The sequence below is a fragment of the Mastigoproctus giganteus genome, chromosome 14, assembly GCF_048544385.1.
Source record: "Mastigoproctus giganteus isolate SK-2022 chromosome 14, ASM4854438v1, whole genome shotgun sequence".
Lineage (NCBI taxonomy): Eukaryota > Metazoa > Arthropoda > Arachnida > Uropygi > Thelyphonidae > Mastigoproctus > Mastigoproctus giganteus.
The window spans coordinates 31,608,483-31,635,228 of record NC_143588.1 but is presented as its reverse complement, the minus strand read 5'-3'; the positions used below and the strand labels follow the sequence as shown (position 1 = coordinate 31,635,228).

Sequence of the window (26,746 nt, the reverse complement as noted above, 5' to 3'; positions counted from 1 at the left end):
TCCTTTCTTGCCATAAAGCCAGGAAAGGATTCCAAAATTGCAACTACCTATCTTCATATTGTCTGACTACCTGCTTCTGCGAAATCTTTGGATGGTCAAAGTTCAGCTGATGTGATATTTTGAAGAAAATGACTGGATCTCCGGCGTATGGGGTGTGACAATAAAGTTTCCAGATTGGTGCTGTTGTTGTAGTTCAAACTTCCCCCAACAATTTGTGGTACAGATGTCTAGTAAGCTGGAAAACTGCAAGTAACAACTAGTTTGATTAGTAGTATTGAATGCTTCTTGTGAATAAACGATGAACAGACACAATTTGGCCTTAGTAGCCCTTGTGTCATTAAACCCAGTACCAACAACAATAGTAGTATTGATGTTCTGTGTCATGATTTTGCAGTGGAGCAATGAATGAATATCAAATTTTGCTCTGAACTGGAGAAATCAAACAGAACTTTATGAAATGTTAATAACTGGGAACTTTATTGTCATATCTTGTTTAGTTCACATTGCTGCCAACTCTCTGGATTTATGATGGATAATCCATCCTTTTGATTTATATGATTCCTTCCTTATCTCACTGTTGTACTAGATAGAGTTGATACTGTAAACTTTCTGTTTATGGCAAAAACACTTTTTTTTTATGCTAAAAAAAATAGCTGTTGGAATTTTAAAAAATCCTGAAATTAAGAAAAACAGTTCTGCAAAATGAAGATTTTTTTCTTAATTTTGTTTAATATATGATCCTAATAAACACCTGAGAATAGTTTGTCATAATTTTTCTGTTTGCCATTAATAAAATAAATAAATTCTGTGGGTTTTTATTTTCAGTGCAACAACTATGATATGGCATGGGGATAATACCCTCTCCCAATTTAGAAAGCAGTAAAAATTTTTTAAAAAAATAATAAAAAAATAAAATAAAATAAAAACTAGATGATATAAAAATCTATTTTCAAAGGGAAAAAATTACACAGGTTTTAACTCCAAACTGGCATTACCCATAGAGCCTAGAAGTACTTTCCAAAACACTACTCTCCCGTGTCAAATTCGTAAAGGCCACCTTTCTTGAAATTTGCAGTTATAAAAAACTGAGAGACTATTGCAGAAACAGTGCTTATTGAGCATTGGATGACAGTAAAATTTTGCTGTAACATGTTTTACATGTTTAAAAAAACCCCACCCTTAGTGCAAGTTTACAGGTACCATTGAGGTGATTGGTATACTAATAGTCCAATCAAGTGTCATAACTTGAAATACAGTGTGTAATATACTCATAGCAGAAGCTGAATGGCTGTGAATAAATTTGGTAAGTTGCATACTTACTTTGATGGCCATCAACTTTATATCCTGAATTATTAGATCATGTTTCCTTGTGGTATTCAAAAGTCTGCTAGCTCCAAACAGAATTCATGAATAGCAAGATGCCCAGGGTTATCAGAGACATTAAATTAAATATTACATTAAACTTATAAGATATTTTTCATCTAATAATGTTATGTGAAGTATAAGTTTTCTGAACCAAATTGAAACAAATTGGTTCAGCCTACATAATATCATTGAAGATAAATATGTAGATATTTTTTAAATCAGTTATGTAGATTTCAGTGTGAGAACCTACTAGACACTTATGAAAGAAGAAAGAATTGATGTACACTGGTCACAGTTTGGGAAGTGTGTTAGTTGTCTGGTGACACCAGTGGTTTTCCTCATCTCCAAACAGTTTGGGAACTGGGGTGTACCTGTGAAGTTTTATTTAATATTTTATAATATGTATGTTCTCATTTAAGTTAAGCCTGAAATAAAACTATGGCAGAAAGTCCGAAAATCTGGATGCTAGACATTTGGACTTTTTGAAAACTTGCACACTTTTTAAATTTAGCTGACTTTTGTGTGTATGCATGAATGCCACAGATGCCCAGTGACAACAAGCGAGCTCGCAGTCACCATTTAGAAACAAGCAATCAAACCGTGGCAATGCTATAATTTTTGTCCTACTCTCCATTTACCATATATAGAATATGTATTTACAAGCCCATAATATAATAATGGCTCCTAAAATAGATAAACTTCATGGTGTAAAGAGAAAGAACAACACATTGAAACTGAGTGACAAACTTGAAATAATTAAACTAGAGAGTGGTGCGAGCAATACTGTTTTAATGGAAACATACAACATCAGAAAGTCTACAATTTACAATATAAAAAGGGCAAAGAATAAAATTCTAGAATCACACCCTCATCTGAGCCTTACAATAAAATTGCAGAGAGAAAAGGTTTACATCGGCCAAAATTAGAGAATCTCGATAAACTGTTGTACAAATAGTTTTTGCTAAAATGATCGGAAGGTATGGCGGTTTATGGGCCGATGCACGTTTAGTGATGGATGGCTTAGGAGTTTCAAGACTTGTCATGATATTAGACAGATATTGCTAGAGAAAGACGGTCGGCTGGTACACAAGCAGCAACAGAATATAGTGCAAAATTTGAAAAAATTGTACCTGGCTATGACCTTACAGCTGATCAAATTTATAATGCTGATGAAACAGCGGTTTACTGGAAGTGTTTGCCCACAAAAACTTTGGCTGGAAAACAAGAATGAAATGCAACAGGGTTTAATCTTAATAAGGAAAGAGTAGCCATTATTATGTGTGCTAATGTTTCAGGTCAGCATAAAATTAAGCTTTTGGTGATTGGTAAATTTCAGCACCCACGGGCCTTTAAAGGAATTGTGTACTTATCTGTGACCTATAAAACCCAAAAGAATGCTTGGATGGACAAAGATATATTCCGCGATTGGTTTGTTCATGATTTTGTTCTATCAGTTCATCAGAACTTGAGAAAATTGGGGAAGCCTGCAAATACAAAGTGCCTGCTACTTCTTGACAACTGTAGGGCCCACCCGCATGAATCGAAATTAGTGTCTGATTGTGGAAATATTTTTGCATGTTACGTGCCACCAAACATAACACCATTAATTCAACCCATGGATCGAGTCATTGGGAACTTTAAATGTTACTATAAAGATGATTTTATGATGAAAATTATGCGTAAGAATGTCGGCCCTTCAGAATTTCAACACAGTTTTACAATCAAAGATGCAACATTTTCACTCGCAACTGCATGGAATGCAGTCAAACCTGTATTTTTAACTCTTAAGCGCATAGCGAAAGTTATGGCTGAATGTGATGTTTGCAGGTATACAATCTGATTGAAACGAAGGTTTTGAAGATAAAGATTTTTCACATAAGAATTTGAAAATTTTGAAGATTTTTCACATAAAACTGAAGGCATCTGAAGTGAAAGAACTCGTGGAAACTGTTAAATTATGTATGGAAGACAACCTTCTACACAAACTTAATGCTGATGACATAGAAGAATGGATACTCATTGAAGATGATGTTGAAGTTGCAGTGACTTTCACTGATCAAGAAATCATTCAGAAGAATCTGGTGAAGAAAACAAAGTTGAAGAAGAAAAGATATCTTGGGCTACTGCAAAAAAGTCCATTGAAACAGTTATTAAATTTATGGAACAGAACCATAGCTTGAGTCTTCAGGACGTCATGCATGTGCACTTGGTGCATAATAATTTTATTACAAAGTCGTAAACAAGATGATATACAAAAGTATTTAAAGAAAGCAATAGAAGCGTCAAGCAGTGCAGCAGATAGAATAGAAGCTGCAAGTGTTCTACCCACAAGCAGTGCAACAGAAATCGCGGAAAAGAATAAATAAATATTTGTTTGTTTTTCGAACTTTGTATTTTATATGAAAATGTTTCGTTAATAACCTAAAATAATTAATTTATATAAAATATGTATCTTCTGCTTTCATTTATATACTGTATTTTTTCTTTTACATTGTTCATTTTTAAACACGGTTTCAAGCATTACATGTTTTCTTCTTCCTCTTCTTCTTCTTCTTCTTTTTTTTTTTTTTTTTTTTGTTGTTGTTGTTGTTGTGAAAATTTTTGTTTACATTTTTGTCAGCTGTTGACTTTATTTTTCTTTAAAACTGCTCATTTTGATAAACGGAGCATGCTTTATTTGCTAATGAATAAACTGTCAAAATTTACCTGGTCGTCTCTTTTTATCCCATCTTAAATTTGAATTTTAAAAGTTACTGCCTGAGAATCCGGAAAATCCTGATCAACCCCGTCCCCTAGCAGTCCGGATTTTTGGACTTTTGCTGTTTATAGAAAAATGAAGTGCAGTGTTATGCCACTTATTGTAATCACTGTTATGAAGTCCCAATCATATATGTATGAATATATTGGGGAGGAGAACCATTTATTGTAATTAGCACTTCAGTTTGTGTTATCACTTTTTTTTTTTTTTTTGCCTTATTCTGGTTTATGTATATGCAGTGAAAGTGATTACGAAACATTCAGATTTTTTTCTTGAACTCCAACATGAGTCTGCACAGATAGCATAGTAGTTTAATTACCCAGTGTGTGGGTGGGGGTAGGCCTGTGCTTGAATCGTATCAATAAGAGGAACATTTATGCCAACCCCCACTGTGTTTAGTTGGTCTCAGGTATGGATAGCAAGGTTTTATTCACATAAACTAGGGTTTGGCCTTTCATCCAGAGAAGACAAAAAATTTATGGACATATTACCTATGGCCATATGAGTTGGTCCTGGGGTGACTCTATTATACTTCAGGCTAAATATTTAAGACACTTTGCTTTTTTTTGAATTTCAGCATGTTGTATGTTTAGTTACTGCTGTTACTTGTTATAGTTAATTTGGTTGTTGGTGTTGTCACTCCGTGAAAGAAAGTACTATATCTCAACTCTTACCAATATGATTGTTTTACAGCACAGCATTAATCTTTTTATAATTCTTAATATTAATATTTTCTTTATTTGTTTTAATGGTTTTATGGATTAAGACAGTATATTGATGACTCTCAAAAAAATGGTCACAGTCAAATTAAAATATTTTTTATTGCTTGATGTTTGTTTTCTTTCTGTCTACATCCAACATTTTATGTACACATTTCCACTATGCATGAATATATTTAAGAGTAAGAGATTACCTCAGTCTTTTGCGTAGAATGCTTCCAGTCAATGCTCTCCAAATGTAAACGAATAAGATAAACAGATAAAATAATTTAATAAAAATGGACGTCCACAGAAAATTTGGGTGGGGGGGTGGCAAAGCTTGGAGACAAATAATTACATCAATAAATTTCTATTTAATTTTTAAATAGTTATTTAATTAAACAAGTAGATTATAGAATACAGTATTGCATCAATACAAAAACACATACATAATGTATATAAATTTACAATATAAAGGAAACAAGAATATATATATATATATATATATATAGCAGTTTTTTTTAGTTAATTATAATACCAACTAGATAAATTGGAGAATTTAGCATAAAAGTATTAGGGATGCAAACTATACTCATTTCTGTTTGCCGGATGGCAAACAGAAACAGATAGCTTCAGCTAATTATTTTGAGTATTTTGAGGAATGTATTGAGTGGAGCTAGCCTTAACGTTCCATTCAATATATCCATATATCTATAATTAGCTATATTATCATTTTAATTTTACTATTTTATGTGTTTATTTATGGGGTACAACAAAGAAGTTCAACTTAGGTTACCTAAACTTGGCCCTTTGAACTAATGAGTATAGTTTGCACCCCTAATACATTTATGCTAAATTCTCCAATTTATCTAGTTGGTATTACAGTTAACTAAAAAAATGTTATATACAGACAGATATAATGTACAATCATAAATTTGATGGCATTAATTTGTTCTGTCACTCTTTCTCCTTTTCTATTTCTTATATTCTTTTACATAACTTCGTACATATATATATTTATAATTATATTAATGATAAAATAAGGAAAGAAAGAAAGAAAGTTAAAACGACAATAAGTTGTGGCCCGGGCATACCCGAGCCACAACTTATATCTTGTAATGTCTTTAAACTATCCTACACTCTATTTTTATTTCTCCAAAATTATTAGGGCAATCCGAGGACGTAATGAGAAACTATTTCTTATCTATACCACTATTTTTTGCATTTGTGGAGTTCAGGTTCTATTATTCCTACTCCTTTAGTTTTTCTTCTTACTATCTGCATGTTTCTCTTTGCGTTAATTTAATTATTTATTTATTTTTACTGTATCCATCACATAGGGGGCACCACATTATTTTGACGACTATTACATTATGTCCTAGATACGGTCAATATGTAGTATGTATTATATATTTAATCTTATTTTAATCATTAAATTACGTTCTCTGTCAGGTCAACGATGATTAATATATGCTTACATTTATATTTTACTTATTTTTCTTAACTTTTATCATCATTCGATTTATATTTGGCCTATACTGGTTTATATTTGGTTTAGATTTAAATTACTTAGCATATATTGATCATCACAGAAACAGAGAACCTCTTGTTGTTTTTTGCCTTCATTCTGGGTGGTTGGCCCCAGTTGAAGTCATCTAGATTGTCAGTAAAAAGCGATAATATATATTTTTTTTTTTTGCGTTTTCTTAGGTCCCTGTTGGTAATATTATTGGATTGATTTACTTTTTCTAATAATTTTCTATTATCCTTAATATTCTATATATATATATATAATAATAATAATAATTTCAATAATCACGTATCATATAAGAATTGAATTCTCCGTCAATCGCTTGCAAACCTGTTGATGACATTTTCAATAAATTTCTTCTTTACCGCTTTCTCTTCTAGTTACTTCCTGTGCACACTAATCATACATAAACCATATAGGCGAGTTTCTGAGATAGTGGACACCTTAACCATGTTTTCACACATCTCAAGGTGCTGAAACTTCTTTCAATGGTACAGATCGTAACAGGTAATGTCATACCAATAGTTATTGCCGAATTAATAGAAGGGAAATAGTCACAATATTCCAAAACTTCTGTTAAAGTTTGGGGAATATTAGTCAATGAACCAAAAACAGGAACTCTGTTTTATTACTGCAATGGATGAAACACGTGTTCTATGGTTACCCGGCCGAAACCGGCCAACCCATAATAAAATTTTAAGGCAGACAAAGCGTCCCATGGTCGAGGGTGTAAGGTTACATATCTCAATCACTTTTACGATAATAATCAATTTTTTGGAATTTTTTACTTGATCCCAGGGAGGGGCAAGTTCCCCGTTTGCCCCCCCCCCCTCTATGGACACCCATGGAGACATGACTGATTCAATGCACAATGGAATCAAAAGCCAAGGTCCCCAACCTGACCCCGAAACACATCAAACCAACCCAATAAAACTTTGAGTACGAGAAGAAAATATCAGAATAATTAAAAACAGAAAATTGATTGAGAATAAATAATTAAAATTACAACTGAAATTTGGATAAACACATTAAACATACAAGTTAAACAAAATTTACTGTACTTTCCTTCCTTAAATTTTTGTTTAATTTCATCCAAATTTTATAGTCGTGATTTTAATTATTTTAATGATTCTGATGTCTTCTCACACTCATGGTTTCGTTGGGTTGGTTTGATGTGTTTCGGGGTTGGGTTGGGGCTCTTGGCTTTAGATTCCGTTGTGTGTCGAATCGGTCATGTCTCTATGAGTGAAAGAATTCATTAAATTATTTTATTCATTTACATTTGGAGAGCATTGACCGGAAGCATTCTACACAAAAGATTAAGGTAATCTCTTATTCTTTTAAATATATTGTTGCAACATATAAGTTATTGAGTCCTGTAGCTCTTTGTTTTAACTTAATTAATACCATGCATCAATGAAGAGTGCTGAACACTTGCATTTTTTTTCCCCTGAAGTGATCACAATAAGTGGCATCCATCTATATTATATATAATAAAAAATAAAAACAAATTTCGCAAAGTCAATGTGAAACTATTTTTCTAATATGCTAATTTTAAATTTTTAGGAATGTGTGACCCACTTTCAGGTTGCCTGTGGCTTTTAATACTAAATTTAATTTGACTTGGCACATCAGGCCTTAGTTGCCAGTACATCATTAAAATCAATCAACTGCCAAATGTCAGCATAACAAAAGGTGCAGTGTTAGGAATTTAAATTATCAAAGCTCTCTATGAAGAGCTTTCGTACTAAAAGTGTGGATGTGCAGGTTGAATTTTCGGGGTAAATTTTCAATAATTCTATATGATGAAATGTATACTTGGTGTTTCATTTCTACATGGTCATGTCTATCTTCCCAGCTTAGTTCCAACTTGCCAGTACAAGTACATCTTTCTTTAGACTTTTTGCGTACTGTGTACAGGCTCTGCTAGTTTTCCGTAACGCACAATCACAAGTTGAATGCTTATTTGCCTGTTCTCAGTAAGCTGTTCATTGCACTTCCCAGTCGCTGTAGCCGAGTCGTCAGGAGCAATTGGTTGGGTTTTAATGGTGCATCAGCAACTATGGCTACCATGTCCCATACAAGATAGTGTAAAAATTGTAGTGATTTACAGTGGAATCTCGTTAATAAGTCAAGGGACCTAAATTTTCACGTTTTGTAATAACTAGGTCCCCCAAAAGTGTCAATTTTTCCTTTTTTTTTATTACATACTGTATATCTAAGAATAATAAATAATAATAGTATCAAATAAAATAAGAACAAAAGCCTCGTCTAACAAAACAGTAATAGGAATAACATATTTTTTAAAGATTTTATTTTATTTGTAAGATAAACTAAGAGAAAAGCAATATTAACAGAAATAAAAATATTGTACGGTATATATTTTGATATATACAGTATTTTAGTATCACAATAAAAAGAATTACAATCTTAATATAAAAGGAGACATACAAACCATTAACTTTTTAATAAATTAATCTAATTTAAAGAATCCACAATGTTTGCACAGTTTTTGTTCTATATGCATTTTTAACTACAGCATAGACATTATCAAATGCAATAGATTCTTTATCAACATTACTGCAGGCCAGCACATTCTCTATTATGTGCAATGCATTTTGGGCATCTTTTTTAGATGGCAGTGTGTGTGCTTCTTCACTTTCGCTGTTGCTGGTAACAAAAACATTGTTTTGTTTGGTAATCAGCAGCTCTTCTGGTGTTGGCGATGCAGTGGTAGCAACTTCATCATTCACCTTCACAAACTCTGTTTGCCAACAAAATGCTCCTTCAAATTCCTCCATTCCTTGCTGTTGCTATCACATTCGTCTGCTGGGCCATGTTTTTTGATGATGTTCTCTGGAAAGCCACTCTTTCTGAAGCAGTTGATTATTACACTTTATGTAATACTTTCCCAAGCAATAACAAGATTACAGATAGCATCCAAGGCATTCCAATTTGGTTGCAAATTGTTTCCTCCTTCTACGTTGCAGATAGAGTACCTTATCAGGTGGGCTCTATATGCTCTCTTCAGGTTATAAATAATGTATTGATCCAGTGGTTGCATTAAACTGGTGGTATTGGGGGATAAAAACAACAGACTAGAATCATCAAAATGGTCCTTTTTTTTTTTTTTTTTTTTTCTGAAGCCATTCATTCTTCTATCCAATTTTGATAACCAAGACTGAAAATTTTGGACCATAGGCCAAGCACTTCTATTGGCCTCATAATCACAGGAAAGTTGGTTAACTGCTTTAAAACAACTTGGCTTGGAAAACTTACCAATCACAAATGGGCATAGTTTTGTACTGCCATCTGAATTGCAGCATAACAGAACAGTGAGTCTTTGTTTACTTAATTTTCTACAATGACAAGACTCTCCTCAAACAGCAAATTATAAAATAAACCTGTCTCTTAAATATTAAAAATATCCTTTGCCTCATATTTTCAAGGATGGACCACACCGAACACAACCAGTCTGTAGCCATTTCTTTGTTGACTAATCCAGACTCACCGCAAACATTTCATGAAACCAAGTTATTTCTGTCTTTAAATCTTTGGAGCCAGCCACTGCTGCATTTGAAGTCGCTAATACCATGTTGCTGAGCTAGATAATTTGCCTTTTCTTGCAAAATCGGATCTGATATTGGCAATTTAGATGCATGCATTTGTTGGTACCACTCAAAGTTTTGTTTCAAGCTCCTTGTGTTTTGCACCACAAATTCGTTTCCTGTTTTTCATCGCTGCTCCAGTGCCACACACTTCAAGTCTTTTTCAGTATTGTAGGTAAAGGGATGTTGTATTCCTTTGCAATGTCCGTTTTGCTACTTTCCATCCTATCAGCCTCTTGTATAATTTTTAGTTTAATTTCTAGGCTTAATTCTGCAGTCTACGTTTAGTCACCATAACACTGCTAGTTAAGATTTAATATAAACAAATTTTAAATTAATTTAAAGTCAAGTTCCAAAAAAGACAGCTTAGATAAAATTGCACAGAAAATAGATTGCTATATACAATAGAAAAAGACTCTTTGAACTGGGGTAACAATTGCAACTGACCTTATTCCCGTGCAGAGCGAGCAGCGAGGGAGACACTTAAACAACTTCGAAAATTTTTTTATTCTTTTGTTAATTTAACAACTCATCCTTCAGAAAGATGTTTTTCAGAGTGCACATGATGTTGTAACTCCCATAAACTTCTTTTGTTTACACAAAACTAATTTCTAACAAGTCAGTGCCATCCTTTGGGGAAGTAGGGAGCCAGGTGGCCTGGGGCAATAATTGGATCACTCTGCCAGGATTTGTATTAAAATACAAAAAATGACAATATTTATTTCTCACGGGATGAAAAAGAACTTTGTAATACATATTAACTGAATTTTGTAATAAATGAATATATTTACATAGAAAAGCCTATCCTTTTGCGGGGAATGGTATGTGCTTCATATAAACGAGTACTTTGTATAAACAGTTTGTATTAACAAGATTTTACTGTAATTTCTTAGGTCACTATGTCAATATATATAAAAATATTGTATGAGGTAAACTAATATAAAGATATATTTAAATACAAGCAAAAAGGTCAGGAGCCAGAGTGCAGTAGCACACACTGAGGTGACCATGGGTTCTAGCCCATGACTACTAAATATGACTATTCGTGACTTATTATAAATTCCTCTGACCTGGTGTGCTGGAGTATAAACAAAAGGATTGATATATAATTTAAACCTTAAGAACGGAGTATTTGCAACTGATTATGAGTAGCAAAACTTTATTTCTTTTCTATACTTGCCATATTGATGGAACCATTTACAAAAAAGTATGAAAAGGTGAAAAATTAAAATAATTTGACTGAATAGAGATCCCAGTAGCGTGCACATTCAGTCTTCCTTTAATTTTTTCACCTTTGATATTTCTTTTTAATTTCATCAGTGTTAAAGGACAGGTACTGTAAAAAATGAAAGATATTTATTTACATAGGTATTATTAATATATATTTAGACTGGTTTCACAGATGGGGTTAGGAAAGGAGTTTCAAGAATGGACAGATAAATTCATTATATTTAACAAGTTAAATATGTAAAAATGACAAACTGACACTAAACGCATTTGGCATGAACCGTAGGTCCTGTGGGCTGGGGTTGGCTCATGGGCAGCTTGTTGAATAGCACTTAATTTATGAATCATTATATTAAACTTTCAAAAATGCCTACAAACGTAACCCTTGATTTTTAAGGTTATATATTACCAACAATATTGAACAAGATATTAATGAATGAAGAATTGCTCTTGATAGATCCTTATCATTAGAATTTGTAAATTTTCTTCCGCCCACACTTGAGTTGATTTCATCCTGTTCAAAGTTTTCTTTGTCAGTAAGCTGTATCGAATTAGCACCAGGACCCCTCAGGCTTGACAATGGATGAATCATGGACAGAGTCTGTTGATGACACTGAAGAAGGCACCAAACATATTGTGGGAAATCGTACAGTGGCCAATTGACTGCTACTTGTGTGTGGATTTCCTTGAATCATGTGAGCAATGCTGTCTTGAGCTCTTTAATGGTAAGCTTGTGGTTGCCCTACTACCATGCACCACATTGAATTGTGCCACTTTTCCTTTTGTACCTAGCAAAATTGACAGATTGCAGTACCAAAAAATAACTAAAACCGTAATGGCTGTTGAATAATAAACTAGTCTTTTTTTCTAAAATTCATGTTTATTTCATTTCCATCCATAGTTACCTACAGAAATGGCATATGTGGTACAGCGTGCACCCAACAGCTAATTATAATTCTGTTTGAGATTTACTATGAATAAATAATGTAAAATGATCAAAGACATGGGTGGCAGTTCTTTGCAGTATTTTATCTTTCTCTGTGTTTTCAGGCCTTTTCCCTCAACAGTTGTTTCCGTTGAATATACTCTATCCATGATTTTTGCTGCATGCCATCAGTGGCTCTGATTGATGGTTCAAAGTTCTCCTTATATAACAAGTATTATAACAGGATTGTAATTACAAGTCCATTCACTTTCACCCCTATCCTCTTCATCCCTCCCACTAAACCCTATTTTTGTAATTCTATCCATTATTCAGAGTTTTGCCTTTCAGCCTCCACAGTTCCTTTTTTTATGCTATCCCTTCATTAAATAAAACTGCCATCTTTCGATTCAAACTCTAATGGCTGTCATTAGTTGGATAATAACAGACAAAGATACCTTGGCAATCTTATAATTATGTTTTATAAATTTAAATTGGTATTCTTCAAAGTTGCCTTAGCAACCCAATATTTTTCTAAAATATTTTAAGGGATGAAAAGGGCATTTCTGTCTAACTTTTTTTGCTTTCCAGTTATGTTGGAGACTGCACAAACAGAAGGTAAACTGCTTGCAACCTGCCATAATAACTCTAACTTTCATCAACTTTAATAGGTGGTAAATACCGCCTATTAAAGTAAACGTTAAATTGTTTACTTTAATCAACTACATGAATTGCACAAAGGTTTTTTTTTTTTTTGTTGATGCACAGATGCAGTTAACTCTTCTGCAGTATTTTCCAAATGAAGTTCAAACAATACTGGTTTACTCTATCAGTGATCTACATTTAAAGGCCAACACATACAAACAGAGTGAACGAACAGGTTGCAAATTAACAACAGTGATAATAAAAAGGGTCTGGGTTCCATAGAAATTGTATGCATTGTGGTTATCTTAGGTGTAACTGTTAGAAACTGATTGTTGGCCTGATGGAGTAGTTGAAGCAGAATTCAGGTGGTGTACATAGTGTTGTAGACTGGATTTTGTTGTTTATGGCAACAATGTGATCAGCCATCTGAAATGGATGCTCTGGGTAAAAAGGTTGTTAATTTCTCTACTGGTAGTTTGTCTGACTTGCTGGATTTGTAGAAGGACTGTTGGTTTTGTTGTGCTGATTATGAGGAATGGAGTTGGGATGCTGGGGATCTGTACCAAGAACCTAATTTTGAACACATGAAACATTGTTGTTTGTCCCCTTGGACTTGAGAGTCCTAATAAAGACCTGTATAGTTTCCTCAGCCTGTTGTAGTGTGCTGTGTGAATTTCAAAAAATTAAGGTTGTTTTTTTTAACAAGGCACCGAAAGAGAATTTTCATCCATTGATTTAATTTGGTTGAATTCAATGGAAATGCAACATTCCTAGAACTGTGACTATCAAGACATTCACTAGGGATCAACACAAGCTGAAGAAACCAATATACTGATATGTGCTATAACCAATATCTTAGATCAGCTATCCAAGGAGTAGCTGATTTAAATAAGAAAATAAATTTCTTTGATTCATTGTGTTCCAGAACAGTCTTGACAAAGGCCCACAGCTCCTGATCACTGTTCACCCACAACCAGCTCAGCTAACTACTGCTACAGAATTGCTAACTTTCCCATGATCAAAGCATATTGCCACCAGAAACAAAAGTTCATCCTCATGATATACACCACTTTACTTAGTTTTGCTCCAGGAGGACAGCAGTTAGTTTCCAACAGCTCTCCTGCTGACACTTTAATGTCATAACTTTTTGTCTTATTTTCTTTTCTTTTTTTTTTTTAAACTTAACCTGTTTCTTCAGTTTGTTTAAATAAATCAACATTGTTTTTGACTTTAAAAAATATCTGATATGTTAATTTTAATGTAGTTATTTCTGAAATTTGCCTTTTCTTGTACATTGTCTCCAAAACATACTTTTTTCTAATCTTTCGGTTGGTTTTCTTACATGTATTGCCTTTTAAAGAGCACATAAGATTAAGTTTATATTTAAGAATTAAATATACATTGAGGATTTAGGGCCAAAAAGCTTCTGACTGCAAGAAGAGTTTGCTGCCATATAAGTTAGTGCAGTAGCATCATTTCTATACGCAGTAAACCAACCGAAGTTGTACAACCCAAGTTGCCCATCTCATTATACCTCAAATACGTAACACTTCACCAGTTGAGAAGACTTGTTATTTATTCTCAGTGAGTACCACCATTCAAGTGGCAGTTTCAGGGATGTTTGGTCCCTTGTTAGTAAGTGGATTTTATGGTATAACAACTGTCAACCCGGTTGTGAATTAATTTCACAATATGAGAGATGCCAAGTTGCAGATGCCTTTTGATACATGTAAGGTGAATTCCTTCATGAGTTCCTATCTCATTATACCTCAAATAAGTAATTCTTCCCCAGTAGAGAATACTATGGTTACTTACTCTCAGTGAACATCACCGCCACCCATGCAGTTATTTCAATGGTCTTTTCTGCCAAGTGAGGTGAAGGTGAAGTTTATGTATCAAACTATACCCCACATGACATCTCTAATATTGTAATGTTAATTCCCAACTTGGTTGTCAGCTGTTATGCTATCAGGGTACTTCTTACTCACCAATGAGGAGCCAAGTTGTCCTGAAATGGCCAACTAGGTGGTTGTGTGTGCTGAGAATAAGTAACAATACTGGGGAAGCATTACTTATTTGAGGTATAATGAGATAGGCAAAGTGTTGTGAAGTAATTGGCAATTATGCGCTGCTATTGCAATAACTTATATGAATTAAATTTTTATTTAAATAAATTTTAAATTATTTTATGTCTTGGTTAAAAATTGGGGAACATTTCAATGAAGTATAATCTTTCTCTCTCTCTCTCGCAGCTGATGTCCAAATAGTGCAACCACATGTGCCATATATGGTTCAGTTTATAACTCACATAGCTCAAGATCTTGATCATTCAGACAGCAATATAGCTGCTTGTGCTGGTCTAATAGGGTAAGTTCTGGGTATTTCTTAATTGGTCAGCAATACTGCGTAGACTCTAAAATTAGTGCATTTTATATTATTGAATGGTTATTTAAAAAATAATTACAATAATAACCTCAGCACATGACACTTTGTAAATTTTCTAGTGTAAGACTGGAATCTTAATCCATGCCTTCCATAAAGGTTCTGTGGTTCTCTGCTTGAACTATGTCTTATTCTGGCTCTCAGTTGTATCAAAGCATCCCAAAGATGTTCACTTGAATTCAGATGTTATGTAAATATTCCTAATGAACACAAACAAAATCCTGGCCTGCTGATTGTTGATCACACCACCATAAACATTCTGCAATCACAGAAGAGTGGCACTGCACAGACCACTAGACCTATCATCATCTTCCCACTAGTGTGGCTCGCAACAAACGAGGGCGAAGGTGCAGTGAGCACTGTGACAGATTGCTGTTGAAGAGTCCTGTCCCACTGTACAACTGGAAAATCGGGCCATGGTCTGTGCTTCATGCAGAAGAAAGCTGGTTTTGCTGCTGCTACAGTAATGCAGGGCAATTGCACCTGGTTGAGGGAGAGAGGCATGCCAAAAGGTAGTCGGTAAGATTGAAATTTTAAAATAGAGCTATGGCATCGCCATTTGACTTGCACTCTGGACTGGAAATTGGACATTCACTATATTGTTCTTAAACCACTGTATTACTGAATGCTGCAATTTGTGATGCAGAGTAGTTTCACACTGATACAAATATCAAATATGGTCCCTCTTGAAGATTTTTCACTGTGAAACAAGGAACTGGGTGCAAAAAAAAAAAAGAAAAATTTTGCATCATAGGGCTTAGATTTTATAAAAACTTTTGACACTGTTTTGCATATAAGACTGCATTACAAATTAAATTGGAGCAGTGTTTGGTATTACAAGCAACTTACTCCTATAGCTAAAGAGGATGGTTGAGTGGAAGAAGATAGTTTTCATCAGGGGACACTGGTTTTCTTGTAACAAATGTGGAGTCCCCCCCCCAGGGTTCAATGCTGACCCTCTTCGCTGTTTTCAATATTTATTAATACTGTTGATGAAGGCATATCATGACTAATGTCTAAGTTGGGTGGGCAGTTTACGATGGTAGTCAGGGTATGTTACTGGAACAAAAATTAGGCAGACAGGCTGAGGAGTGGCAATTGAAATTTAACATTGACAAATGCAAGGTACTTCCTGTGGTAGGTATCAGTACTCCCAGATTAACACTGATACCATGTGGTAGGTATCAGTACTCCCATATCTCATTGCATATAATTATGCAATGAGATATTATAAAGTTCTCTAAGCAGTGCAGATAGGCTGCCAGGACAGCCCATTGGGCTTTGTTAATGATATTCAAGAATTTTGCCAGTAGGGATTATCCCATTGTACAAGGTAGTGATTAGGCCACGTCTTGAGGCTGCATAATGTTCTGAGCACCTCGTTTGCTGTGAAGGGTGTGGATCTGTTGGAGTGGGCGCAGAGAAGAGCAATAGTGTTGGTGAGGAGACAAAAGGGTGCTCTTACCAGAAAAGACTTCAGTTCTGTAATCTGAAGACTAGATACCTGCAAGGAGAACTGATTAACATGTTTAAAGCTCAGAATGAATTGAGTAAGGTCAGTGGCAATGGAATCCTTCCTCTTGCTCACACTATGCACATGAGATTGCAGGAAGGATATATGTTTGAAAATTTATCTTCAGCCAGTGAGTAATTGATCATTGAAACAAACTTCCATCTGATTTTAGAAGGAGGTAGTTTGAATAAATTCAAGGAAGAACTGGACAAACTGTTAGAGGGGATGAGAAGGGGTGTTTTTTTTTTTTTTTTTTTTTTTTTTTTTTGCTGATGCTGTAATAAGCTTGCTTACTTGCATCATTTGTTAATATTAACTGTGGACCAAGTCAAAACTGCATAACTGCATGTAGAGCTGCTGGAACGAGTACAGAGAAGGGCAACAAGGTTAGTGAATGGAACAAAGGGTTGCCCTTACGAAGAAAGGTTTAAGTTTTGCAAATTACAGTGTCTGGAGACTAGGCACCGGTGAGGTTGATCTGATAGAGGTGTATAAAGCCTTGAATGGTTTGAGCATGCTCAATGCTGATGGGATTCTACCTCTTGCTCAGAATAATCACCTGAGAAGGCATAAATTCATTTGAGGAAAGACAGATGTAGGATAGATGTCCAGAAATTTGCCTTTAGCCAGCGGGTGGTTGGTTGATGGAACAGACTTCCATCCCTTGTTGTGGAAGTTGATAGCCTAAATAAATTTAAGGCTCAGCTGGACAGGTATTTCGAACGGACGGAGGGGTGAAATCGGAGTAGTTTTTCTTTTTCTTTTTCTTTTTTTTTTTCCTGGCTGATGCTGCATAAACTTGCTTTCTTGCATCATATGCCTGTACTAATGCTAACTTAGTGGTAGTGCAGTGAATTATACATAACTGCAGCTCTCCAGACTTATGATGGAGAGTCTGTCTTTATAATTTGAGTTGACATCTTCTGTGTCACAATTTTACTGACAGCACTTTGTGATGCAGAATAGTATCATATTATCCACAGTAGACAGCTGTTGTGGCAAGTGACAGTCTGTGGGCCTAATCCAAACTGCATAAAATGGTGGTAGTTCAGTAGATCATACTTAGCTGCTGCTCTCGGGTTTATAATAGAGAATTTCTTTTTGACTGTATTTGACTTCTCTATCTTACCATTGAAAGTTTTTCTTTCTTTTTGCAAGAGTTAAGTGTTTTGTAAGTGTTAAAATCTGAATTTAAAAAAAAAAGAAGAAAAGAAAAGAAAAAAGAAATTGTGAATTTAATGATTAATTTCATTAATGGATTTGGATTTTAGGTGTGTTGGTCCACATTTCAAAATAGGAACATGGAGTAATAGTGGTGTTTTCTTCATTGTACTTGTATGATGCTAAGCTAATTGATGATGCTTTTCGGGAAGATGCCAAACAGGATGGATCAACCATTCCTCCACAATGCAAACAAAACCTTCCTTCCCCCCCCCCCCCTGCTTACACCTCCAGTGTACTAGGTGCAGTGCTCCTGACTTTTAAAATAGGAATATATGCAGGATCACTAACAATCTCACTATTGCAGCTATAGGTGCTAATTGATTTGTGACTGATGATTTTTCTCTGAGCTTCAAATGTGATTTTATTCAGCAATTATCAATAAATTGCTAATAAATCTCCTTTTTCGTAGTAAGGATTGTAAAATTTGAAAGTAAGATTGGAAAATTGTTGTTGTTTTAATTACTAACACTTAATAATCTTTGCTTGTCGGTCCAGATGCTGCTCCTGCCTCCCCAATGCAGGGCCAGAAACCTGAAAAGATAAAGCTCTCACATTTGTGGCTAAAAGGAGCAAAAATGGGCGAATCTAAAAATAATAATCACAGATTCTAAACATCAGTCTCCTTTGAATCAGAAAAATGAAGATTGTCACTTTTGTTGCCAAAAAAAAAAATAATAAATAGAGCCACAACATAGCTTCGTTCATCTATTTTTATAGTCCATGAAATTTTTCTGGAGCACCTAAAATTGTCAGACAATTAAATCAGATGACAATCTCCTAAATATGCAAGACATTGAGAAAAACTCTTCAAATTACAACCTTTTGGTAGAATTCCAAATCTCTCTCCATAATACCTTAAATGAAAGGCATACCTTCTGCACTCTAGTGCAGAAGGTGCACCTTTCATTGCAGGAATCAAGCACTGCAGAAATCAGTGTCCCAAAAGAAATGAAAATGAAGTTGGAAGAACTGCTATTATAGCTGTGAGGATAGTTAAGATAAATAGAAATGGAACAGTTACTCAACCAGAAATCTTATCCCCATTTAACACTCCTATATCATCCACATCATTCAAGGCCAGATATTTAAATTGTAAATAAGACTATACATTCTGAATGATTTCTGTTGCTTTAAATGCCAAAAATATGACCATTCACAAATGACGTGTTGTGGAACCATTCCGCCTACCAAAAAACTGAACATTATAAGAGAAAAACCAATACAACAGTATAATATAGAACATTGTGTCATATGCAAAGTGAACAGTACACTCACTGACTATAAAAGCAACCTGAACAAATGAGGATAGATGCAATGTACAAATCAGTGCTTGTGTTTTTGTAGATTTTTTTTTTTAATGAAAACCCCAAACACAAGATGTATTAGAACCTATAGTACTTAGTATTGTCCTTGGGTTGGAGGTTGAGAAGATGAAAGAAGATATTTGTTGACATTAGACTTGAAATTATGTAGACTGTAATTTTCAAGAAATACGTACAAAGGGAGGTTGTTCCAGAAAATGGCAGTTGAATGAATAAATGAGGAAGATGAAAAGTTGGTTCTGTGGGTTTGAAGTTGGACAGTAAATGGATGTTGGCAGGTGGTAGCAAGTGTTCGGACTGTTTTGAAAGACAGAGCAGGAATTATAGAAGCCAATTCAGAAGAACAGTGCCCATGGAAGTATCTGTAGAAGAGGCATGCAGCAGAAACAGTACGTCTATGAGACAAAGAGTGGAGAGACACTGTTAGAAATGAATCATTAATTGACCTAACTGCCCTCTTCTGAATGGAATCAAGAAGCCTGAGAGAGGTTTTGGGGGCACCACCCCAGATGTGGGAACAATATTCCATGGTAGGGCAGATTCGCGATTTGTACAGAGTGAACAGCTGTTTGGAAGAAAAGTAACGTCGAGGGCAAAAGAGAAAACCAAGTTTTATAGATGCAAAGGAAGCAATATTTGTAATGTGCTTGTGCCAAGAGAAATTAGAAGTCGGGGTAATCCCCAAAAGAGATATATCATTTTGCCTAGAAATCGGAGTGTCACTAAAGATAAGCATAGGAGCAGAAGAATCCTTTTTGCGAGATATAAGACAAGACTGAGTTTTAGAAGGGTTGAAATCAACTAAGTTGTCTTCATCCCACTGGAGATTGGCATTTAAGGAATTAGTAGCGGATATGCGAGACAAAGCTGATTGAGCAGGGCAAGGTTTATCAAAATGAAAGTGGAATGCAATGTGCTATCATCGGCAAAACTATGGATAGGATTTCCAGTCAATGAAAGATGGTCATTAATATACAAGAGGAAAAGAATGGGGGGAAAGAACTGAACCTTAGGGGACACCAGCATTAGTGGAGAAGCTAGAAGACAGAGAGCCTCGGTCCATCACCCTCGGTAAGCGATCAGAGAGAAAACTGGATAACCAATTATAGAAAACAGTTGGCAAGCCATTAGAAGACCTTTATGCCAAACAGGATCAAAAGCCTTTGAGATGTCAAGAGCAACTGCTTGTGTTTCATCGAACTTTTCCATTGAATTTGTCCATAAATGGGTAACGTAAGCCAGAATATCACCATTGGATCGACACTGGCAATATCATTGATCAGACAGAAGGTTTCTAGGTAGTTTAAAAGTTGGCGGTTAATTGATTTCTCCATTACTTTAGAAAGAGTAGAAGTAATTGAAATGGGACGATAATTGGATGGGAGGGATTTGTCACCCTTTTCAGGAATTGGCTGGATATGAGCAAATTTCCAAGTAAAGGAAAAACATCTTTGGAATAAGAAAGTGAAAAAAGGTGGCAAAGAACAGGAGTAAGTTCAGGAGCACAGGTTTTAAGAACAATTGGAGAAATACCATCAGGCCCTGGAGCTTCCTTAGTATCAAGATTCGTCAAAATCCTTCTGACATCCTTTTGACGGAAGACCATAGGAGGCATTGAATGGAGCGTGTTGGGAATGGTGGGAAGTTTTACCAAGATCATTAATACGTGATTTGGAAGAAAAATGGATGCTAGCAGGTCAGCTTTATCTTTGGCTGAAGTGACAACAGAACCATCTAGTTTTGACAGAGGTGGGAGCAGAGATGAGCAAAAGTTGCGGCCAATAGCTTTGGCAAGAGACCAGAATTCTCGGCTACCATTAGGGCCAGAAACAATTTTTCTACTCTTAGCCTGTTCAAACTCTAGTTTGGAGTGATTAATAACTGCTTTACAATTGTTGCAAGCTTTGGTGTAGGCAGAAAATAAAACTGAAGAATTAGAAACAAGCCAATTATGATGTGCAACGTTCTTCTCTTGAACAGCCTTATCAGAATCACATTTGTTGGAAAACCAAGGTTTAGATTAAGGTCGAGATTTTAAAGTGTGTGGAATGAAGGATTCCGTTCCTTCAATAATAATTTCACTGACACAATCTGAGCAAACATAGACATCAGACATTTTGAAACAGTAATCCAACCAAGAAAAAGAAGAAAAGAAATCTCGCAGGTCATCCCATTTTGCATTCTTGTAATGCCAAACAATCACCAAGTTGTGATCTGAGGTGCCTAAAGGACCACTCACTTCGACCCTGTACTTAGAACGTTGTTTGTGAGAAAAAAATCAAGCATGTTGGCTGTATGGTTAGGATTGTCTATTATTCTTGTAGGCAAATGTATTTGCAAAAGCCTCAGCATCTCAACTGGCTGGGTCAGTGTGACTAGAAAACAGAAGCCAGCTGGAATTGTGAACGTTAAAATCACCAAAGAAAATTACCTCACTGTTGGGAAAGTTGGACTGGAGAAAGTCAAGTTGCAAAGAGAGGAAGTCAAAGAGCTCCCAGTGATTAGTGGAGTTGGGAGAACGGTAGAAAAGCAACAGATGAATTTGACACAATGAGGTAGAGAGATTTTAAGTCAGAGAAGATCGAATAGAGGTGATTCCAAATTACCAAGTCTCTGACAGGGATTATCGGAATGGACATATGCACAAGTACCACCTTTGAGGCGAAAGGAATCATACAGCGAATAATTTGGGCATCTCAAATGAGCAGTAGTTGAATCAACCAATAACTGAGATTCTGTCAGAAAAAATAAATGGGGTCTGGCTGATTGCAAGTGGAAATGGACATCGTTGAGATTAGAATTGAGACCATGTATACAGGGTGTCTCAAAAATACAAAGCATAGTTCCGGAAATGCTTGGTTTCCAAGTTTAGAAAGTCTGTCTGTGGTACTTAACTGTTCACATCATCTTATAGTAATTGTTCAAAATGTCCACCTTCTGCCCGAATACAGGCCTCACATTGAGATCGCATGGACTTGCGAGACGATGCCAAATTCCTGGCATGTTTCATATTGTCTCACAACCTGACACAATTCGATTGTGGAGAGTTTCTACATCAGCTACCGGAGTCGAATACACTAATGTCTGTAAATGCCCCAAATGAAGAAATCTAGTGAATTTAAATCAGGTGAGCATGGAGGCCAAGCATTTCCACCGACCAGGAAACTTTCGATTCAGGTAATTTGTGGGCTAAGTGGCTGAAATGTGCGGGAGTGCCGTTGTGCATGAAGTGTGCTTGTTGACGAATGACCGATGGTGTGTCTCCAAGAAATCAGGCATGTTGTTTTTCAGAAAGTTTCTGTACACCTGCCCTGTGAGTTTGTTTAGAAGTACATGGGGTCCAAATAACGTATCACCAAAAACACCCGCCCAGATGTTGAGGCTGAACCACTGTTGGTGATGTGATGGAAGAATTGCATGTGGGTTTTCCTCAGCCCATACATGCTGAGTATGAAAGTTTTTGATTCCGTCTCGTGTGAACTGTGCTTCATCTGTAAATATCACTAAGGCTGGAAAGTGAGGAGTTGTACAACACTGCTGCAAGAACCACTGGCAGAACATTAGTCGTGCAAAGTAATCTGCTGGAGACAAGGCCTGTACCCGTTGCAGATGGTAAGGATACAGTTGTTCTCGCAATACTCTCCAAATAGTCGAACATTGAACAGCCAGTTGCATTGCTATTCTGTGTGTGCTGATCCCAGGAGTGGCGTGCACAACATCCAAAATCTCCTCCAAGAGTCGTAGATCTTGGTCGTCCTCTGTCTGCAGCACAAGGTGTAAAGGTACCATGTTCACAAAGCCGGCAATGGATACCTTCACCTGTTTTCCTGTCTGGATATCTTCGTTCTGGGAACCTTTCATGGTACAAGCGACGAGCCTCCAGAGCATTGCGGTCCACCAAACTGTACATAAAGTGCATATCTACTTGCTCCTGATTTGAGTACATGGTCGGAATGGAAAACCACCAGATTCTGTCAGTACCTTGTGATGAAGGAAATCACCTGCAGAAGATAAGACATTCCGGTTAATAACTCGGGAACCAAGCATTTCCAGAACTATGTTGATATAAAATATTTTTATTGTCTACATATGACGAACTCATTCCTGAAGTTATGCTGTGTATTTTTGAGGCACCCTGTATTTGTGAAATGAACTGGGAAGTGTTTGGGAGGTTTAGATCTTTTTGCAGATAAGCTTACTCTATTAGTTTGACAATTAATGGTGTATTCAATAGTAAGAAAAGGTGGGGGGGGGACATGCTGTATGAAGTAATGTAATTTTTGGATATGCCGTACACATGGTAAGAATATACCCAGATCCTTGACATTACGTGGCCTCGACAATGCCCCCTGCATAAACACTACTCGAACTACCTCCACTCACTATCTGGCAGGGTAGAGGTAGCAAGATTATACACTAGCTGATCCGGAAGCCGCCTAAAGAGTTACCGATAGGTTCGGTCCAGTGGCTGGTCTGCGAACACCGTTTTAGAGCGTACCCTCAAAATGTAAGGAAGATTGAATCTCGCCTTGATGTTCATCATAACCTCAAAAGTCATCAGTCTTACTGCGTGATGGAAGAGATGGGGAAGGGTTGACCGGAACTTAGCTCTGGAGACTAAACATGGGTTCCACCACTTCAAGCCTCCAATAAGCAAAGTGGTGGTATTGCACCGGTTGATGAGAGTCATCTACCACCTAATATTTCCTGGTAACACAGAGGGGTGGCATTCCTCCATGTGGTGTGGGCACCACATCTCGACCCCTGCTTACATTGGTTCAAAACTGGGTGGTCACCCACAGTGCTTGTGCATATACCCAGGATTACTAACAGTCCCACCATTGTGAAGATGCAAGCAGAGGATTTGGCTGTCACAGACCATCCGGACTTTGCCGAAATTGGGTCCACTTGACTTGAATGTCACCCGAATATCAGTTCCATCAGCGTTTTAGACTCCCATGTAGCAAGTACAGCTTGTCTGGCATATCTGAGAGAATGTCTGTGACAACCTCAAGGACCAAATTGCAAAAGCCTCAACATCTTGACCAGCTGGGTTGGTGTGACTAGAAAACAGAAGCCAGCTGTAGTTGTGAACATTAAAATCACCAAGGAAAATTACCTCACTGTTAGGAAAGTTGGACTGGAGAAAGTCAAGTTGCAAAGAGAGGAAGTCGAAGAGCTCCAAGTGATTAGTGGAGTTGGGAGAACAGTAGACACAACAGATGAATTTGACACAATGAGGTAGAGATATTTTAAGCCAGAGAAGATTGAAGAGAGGAGATTTCCAAATTACCAAGTCTGACAATGAATATCGGAATGGACATATGCACAAATACCATCTTTGAGGCGAAAGGAATCATACAGCGAATAATTTGGGCAACTCAGATGAGCAGTATTTGAATCAACCAATAACTGAGATTCTGTCAGTAAAAGTACATGGGGGTTTGGCAGACTGCAAGTGGAAATGGACATCGTTGAAATTATAATTGAGACCACATATATTTGTGAAGGCCCTCATAGCTGAGTGGTCAGGAGAAGGAGTGCAGTAGCACATGTTCCTTGAGTAGACTGGGGTTCAATCCCCCCTAACTGCTAAATACCGTCGATCTGCCAACCCGCACTGGACCAGCGTGGCAGATTGTGGTCCATTTCCCTCACCATGAATTGTTGAAGAGGCTTCCATCCTGCTGTGGGTTGATAATGGCTGCAGTTTGCCTTTTGTTTTTTTTATATTTGTGAAATGAACTAGGAAGATGACAAGATAAACCATATTTTCCTAAAAGGTGTTTTGAAAAAACTTAGATCAAAAAATCTAAAACAACACCTGTGAAAAAATCTAGAAGCTCTTCCAAAACCCAATAATATGAAGTATATCCTGCTGGAATTATAGAGGATTTCACATATAACTTAAATGGCATATATGATGTCATTGCACAGCATGCTCTTCTATGTATCTGCTTACATGTATCTTATCTTGGATCTCAAGGTTGTCTCAATTAGGAATTTGCTTGTGTGCCCTGAAGTAATAGACAGCACAACCTGTAGTGGTGTGGTAATACTGATAAATCCCCATACTGGGAGACTTCAGTGGATATGGCCCTTTGTGGAGTAATGCAGCTATAGACCATAGAGTACAATAAATTGAAAAATGGATAGATCTGAATGGTTTGAATTTGTTGAAAAATGGCACACATCTTCCCTCAAGAAATTAACATCTGTGTATGCTCTCCCACATTGCTTCCAATGTTCAATTAGTCAGTACAAAGTGATCCTCTTGGTAGTGACCACTCTTCAGTAATCATTATCATGGCATTAGCAATGGCATTTCAGTCATCTAGCAATCCTAAATGAAAAATAAATCAAGCTGATTGTGAAATGTATAAGACTGTTACAATTTAATTCAGATGTTATCAAGCAAGAATCACACATCACAGTACAGTAATGTACTGTGAGATCACATTACATCAAGAAAATAATATACCAAAAATGTCACGTTTTTATCAATTTGTCTCAAATCATGGTAGGATGAAGAATGTTCACACAGCCCAAATAAGAGAGAAACAACCTCCAATGCTTTTTGAAAACAGACTTTTGACTACAGAGAACCTCATTTTTCAAGAAAGCAAGGGCTAGATATGTTTGAAGAGCCAGCAGAAAGGCATCTTCGATAAAAGTTGCATCACGTTAACCATGCCTATGTTATGACAGCTTGTTTGGAATAAAATCGGCAAAATGAATGGCAGATACTAGACATCTGATATCCAACTACAGTCCCAAGCTGAAATGAGCAAGTTGCTTTGCAAAGCTTTTTGAAATAGCCAATGCTGCATGTGATCTTCACCAAAATACCTGTGACTACCTCAATATACCCGTAGTTTTCAATGATAAAAAGGCAGTAAATGGAGAAACATTAGTTGAATTTTTCTACAACAAATGAACCATACAATTTTCCTTTAACAATCCTTGAATTAATGTGCTATCACAGATAAAGCAGATTGCAATAGGAGCAGATATAAATTTGTTATAATGTTAAAACAAATTGATGATTAGTCGAAATAGCTTTACTAGAAAATCTTCATAGAAAAACTAGCTTCCATATTGTTGGCATCATACAATTGTTCTGGCTTTCCCAAAATAATTAGATGAAGAGCTTTCAGACCTGTATAGTTACCATCCAATAGCTTTAAAAGGTTGTCTAGTAAAAATCATAGAAAAATGGGGGGAGGGGGGGATGATCTATAAATATATGTCCTTCTAATGTGATTTTCAGGTGTAATAACCATCTTGGTCCAGCACAGCATGTCTTCAAAAAAAAAAAAAAATCACTGAACATTATAGACTTATTCATCAAACTAGAATATACATAATTTTTTCTTTTGAAAAGAACATTAGGTCATAGTCCGTGTTTACATAGAAAAAAGTGTATGGAATTTCCTAAAACATATCTCCTCAGTTACAAGATTTTTTACAACACAGAACTTTCAAGTTCAG

The 26,746-nt window shown here is 36.0% G+C and overlaps 1 protein-coding gene across 2 annotated transcripts in view; it reads left to right on the top strand.

The window, feature by feature from the left end:
* The window catches only part of Fs(2)Ket (Importin subunit beta Fs(2)Ket), a 277,390-nt gene that overhangs the window by 233,606 nt on the left and 17,038 nt on the right, over positions 1–26,746 (top strand). For both annotated transcript variants that reach the window (XM_090388864.1, XM_090388863.1), the window contains exon 18: positions 15,007–15,121. In XM_090388864.1, the coding sequence (XP_090244990.1) occupies positions 15,007–15,121 (115 nt within the window). The remainder of the gene's footprint in view (positions 1–15,006; positions 15,122–26,746) is intronic.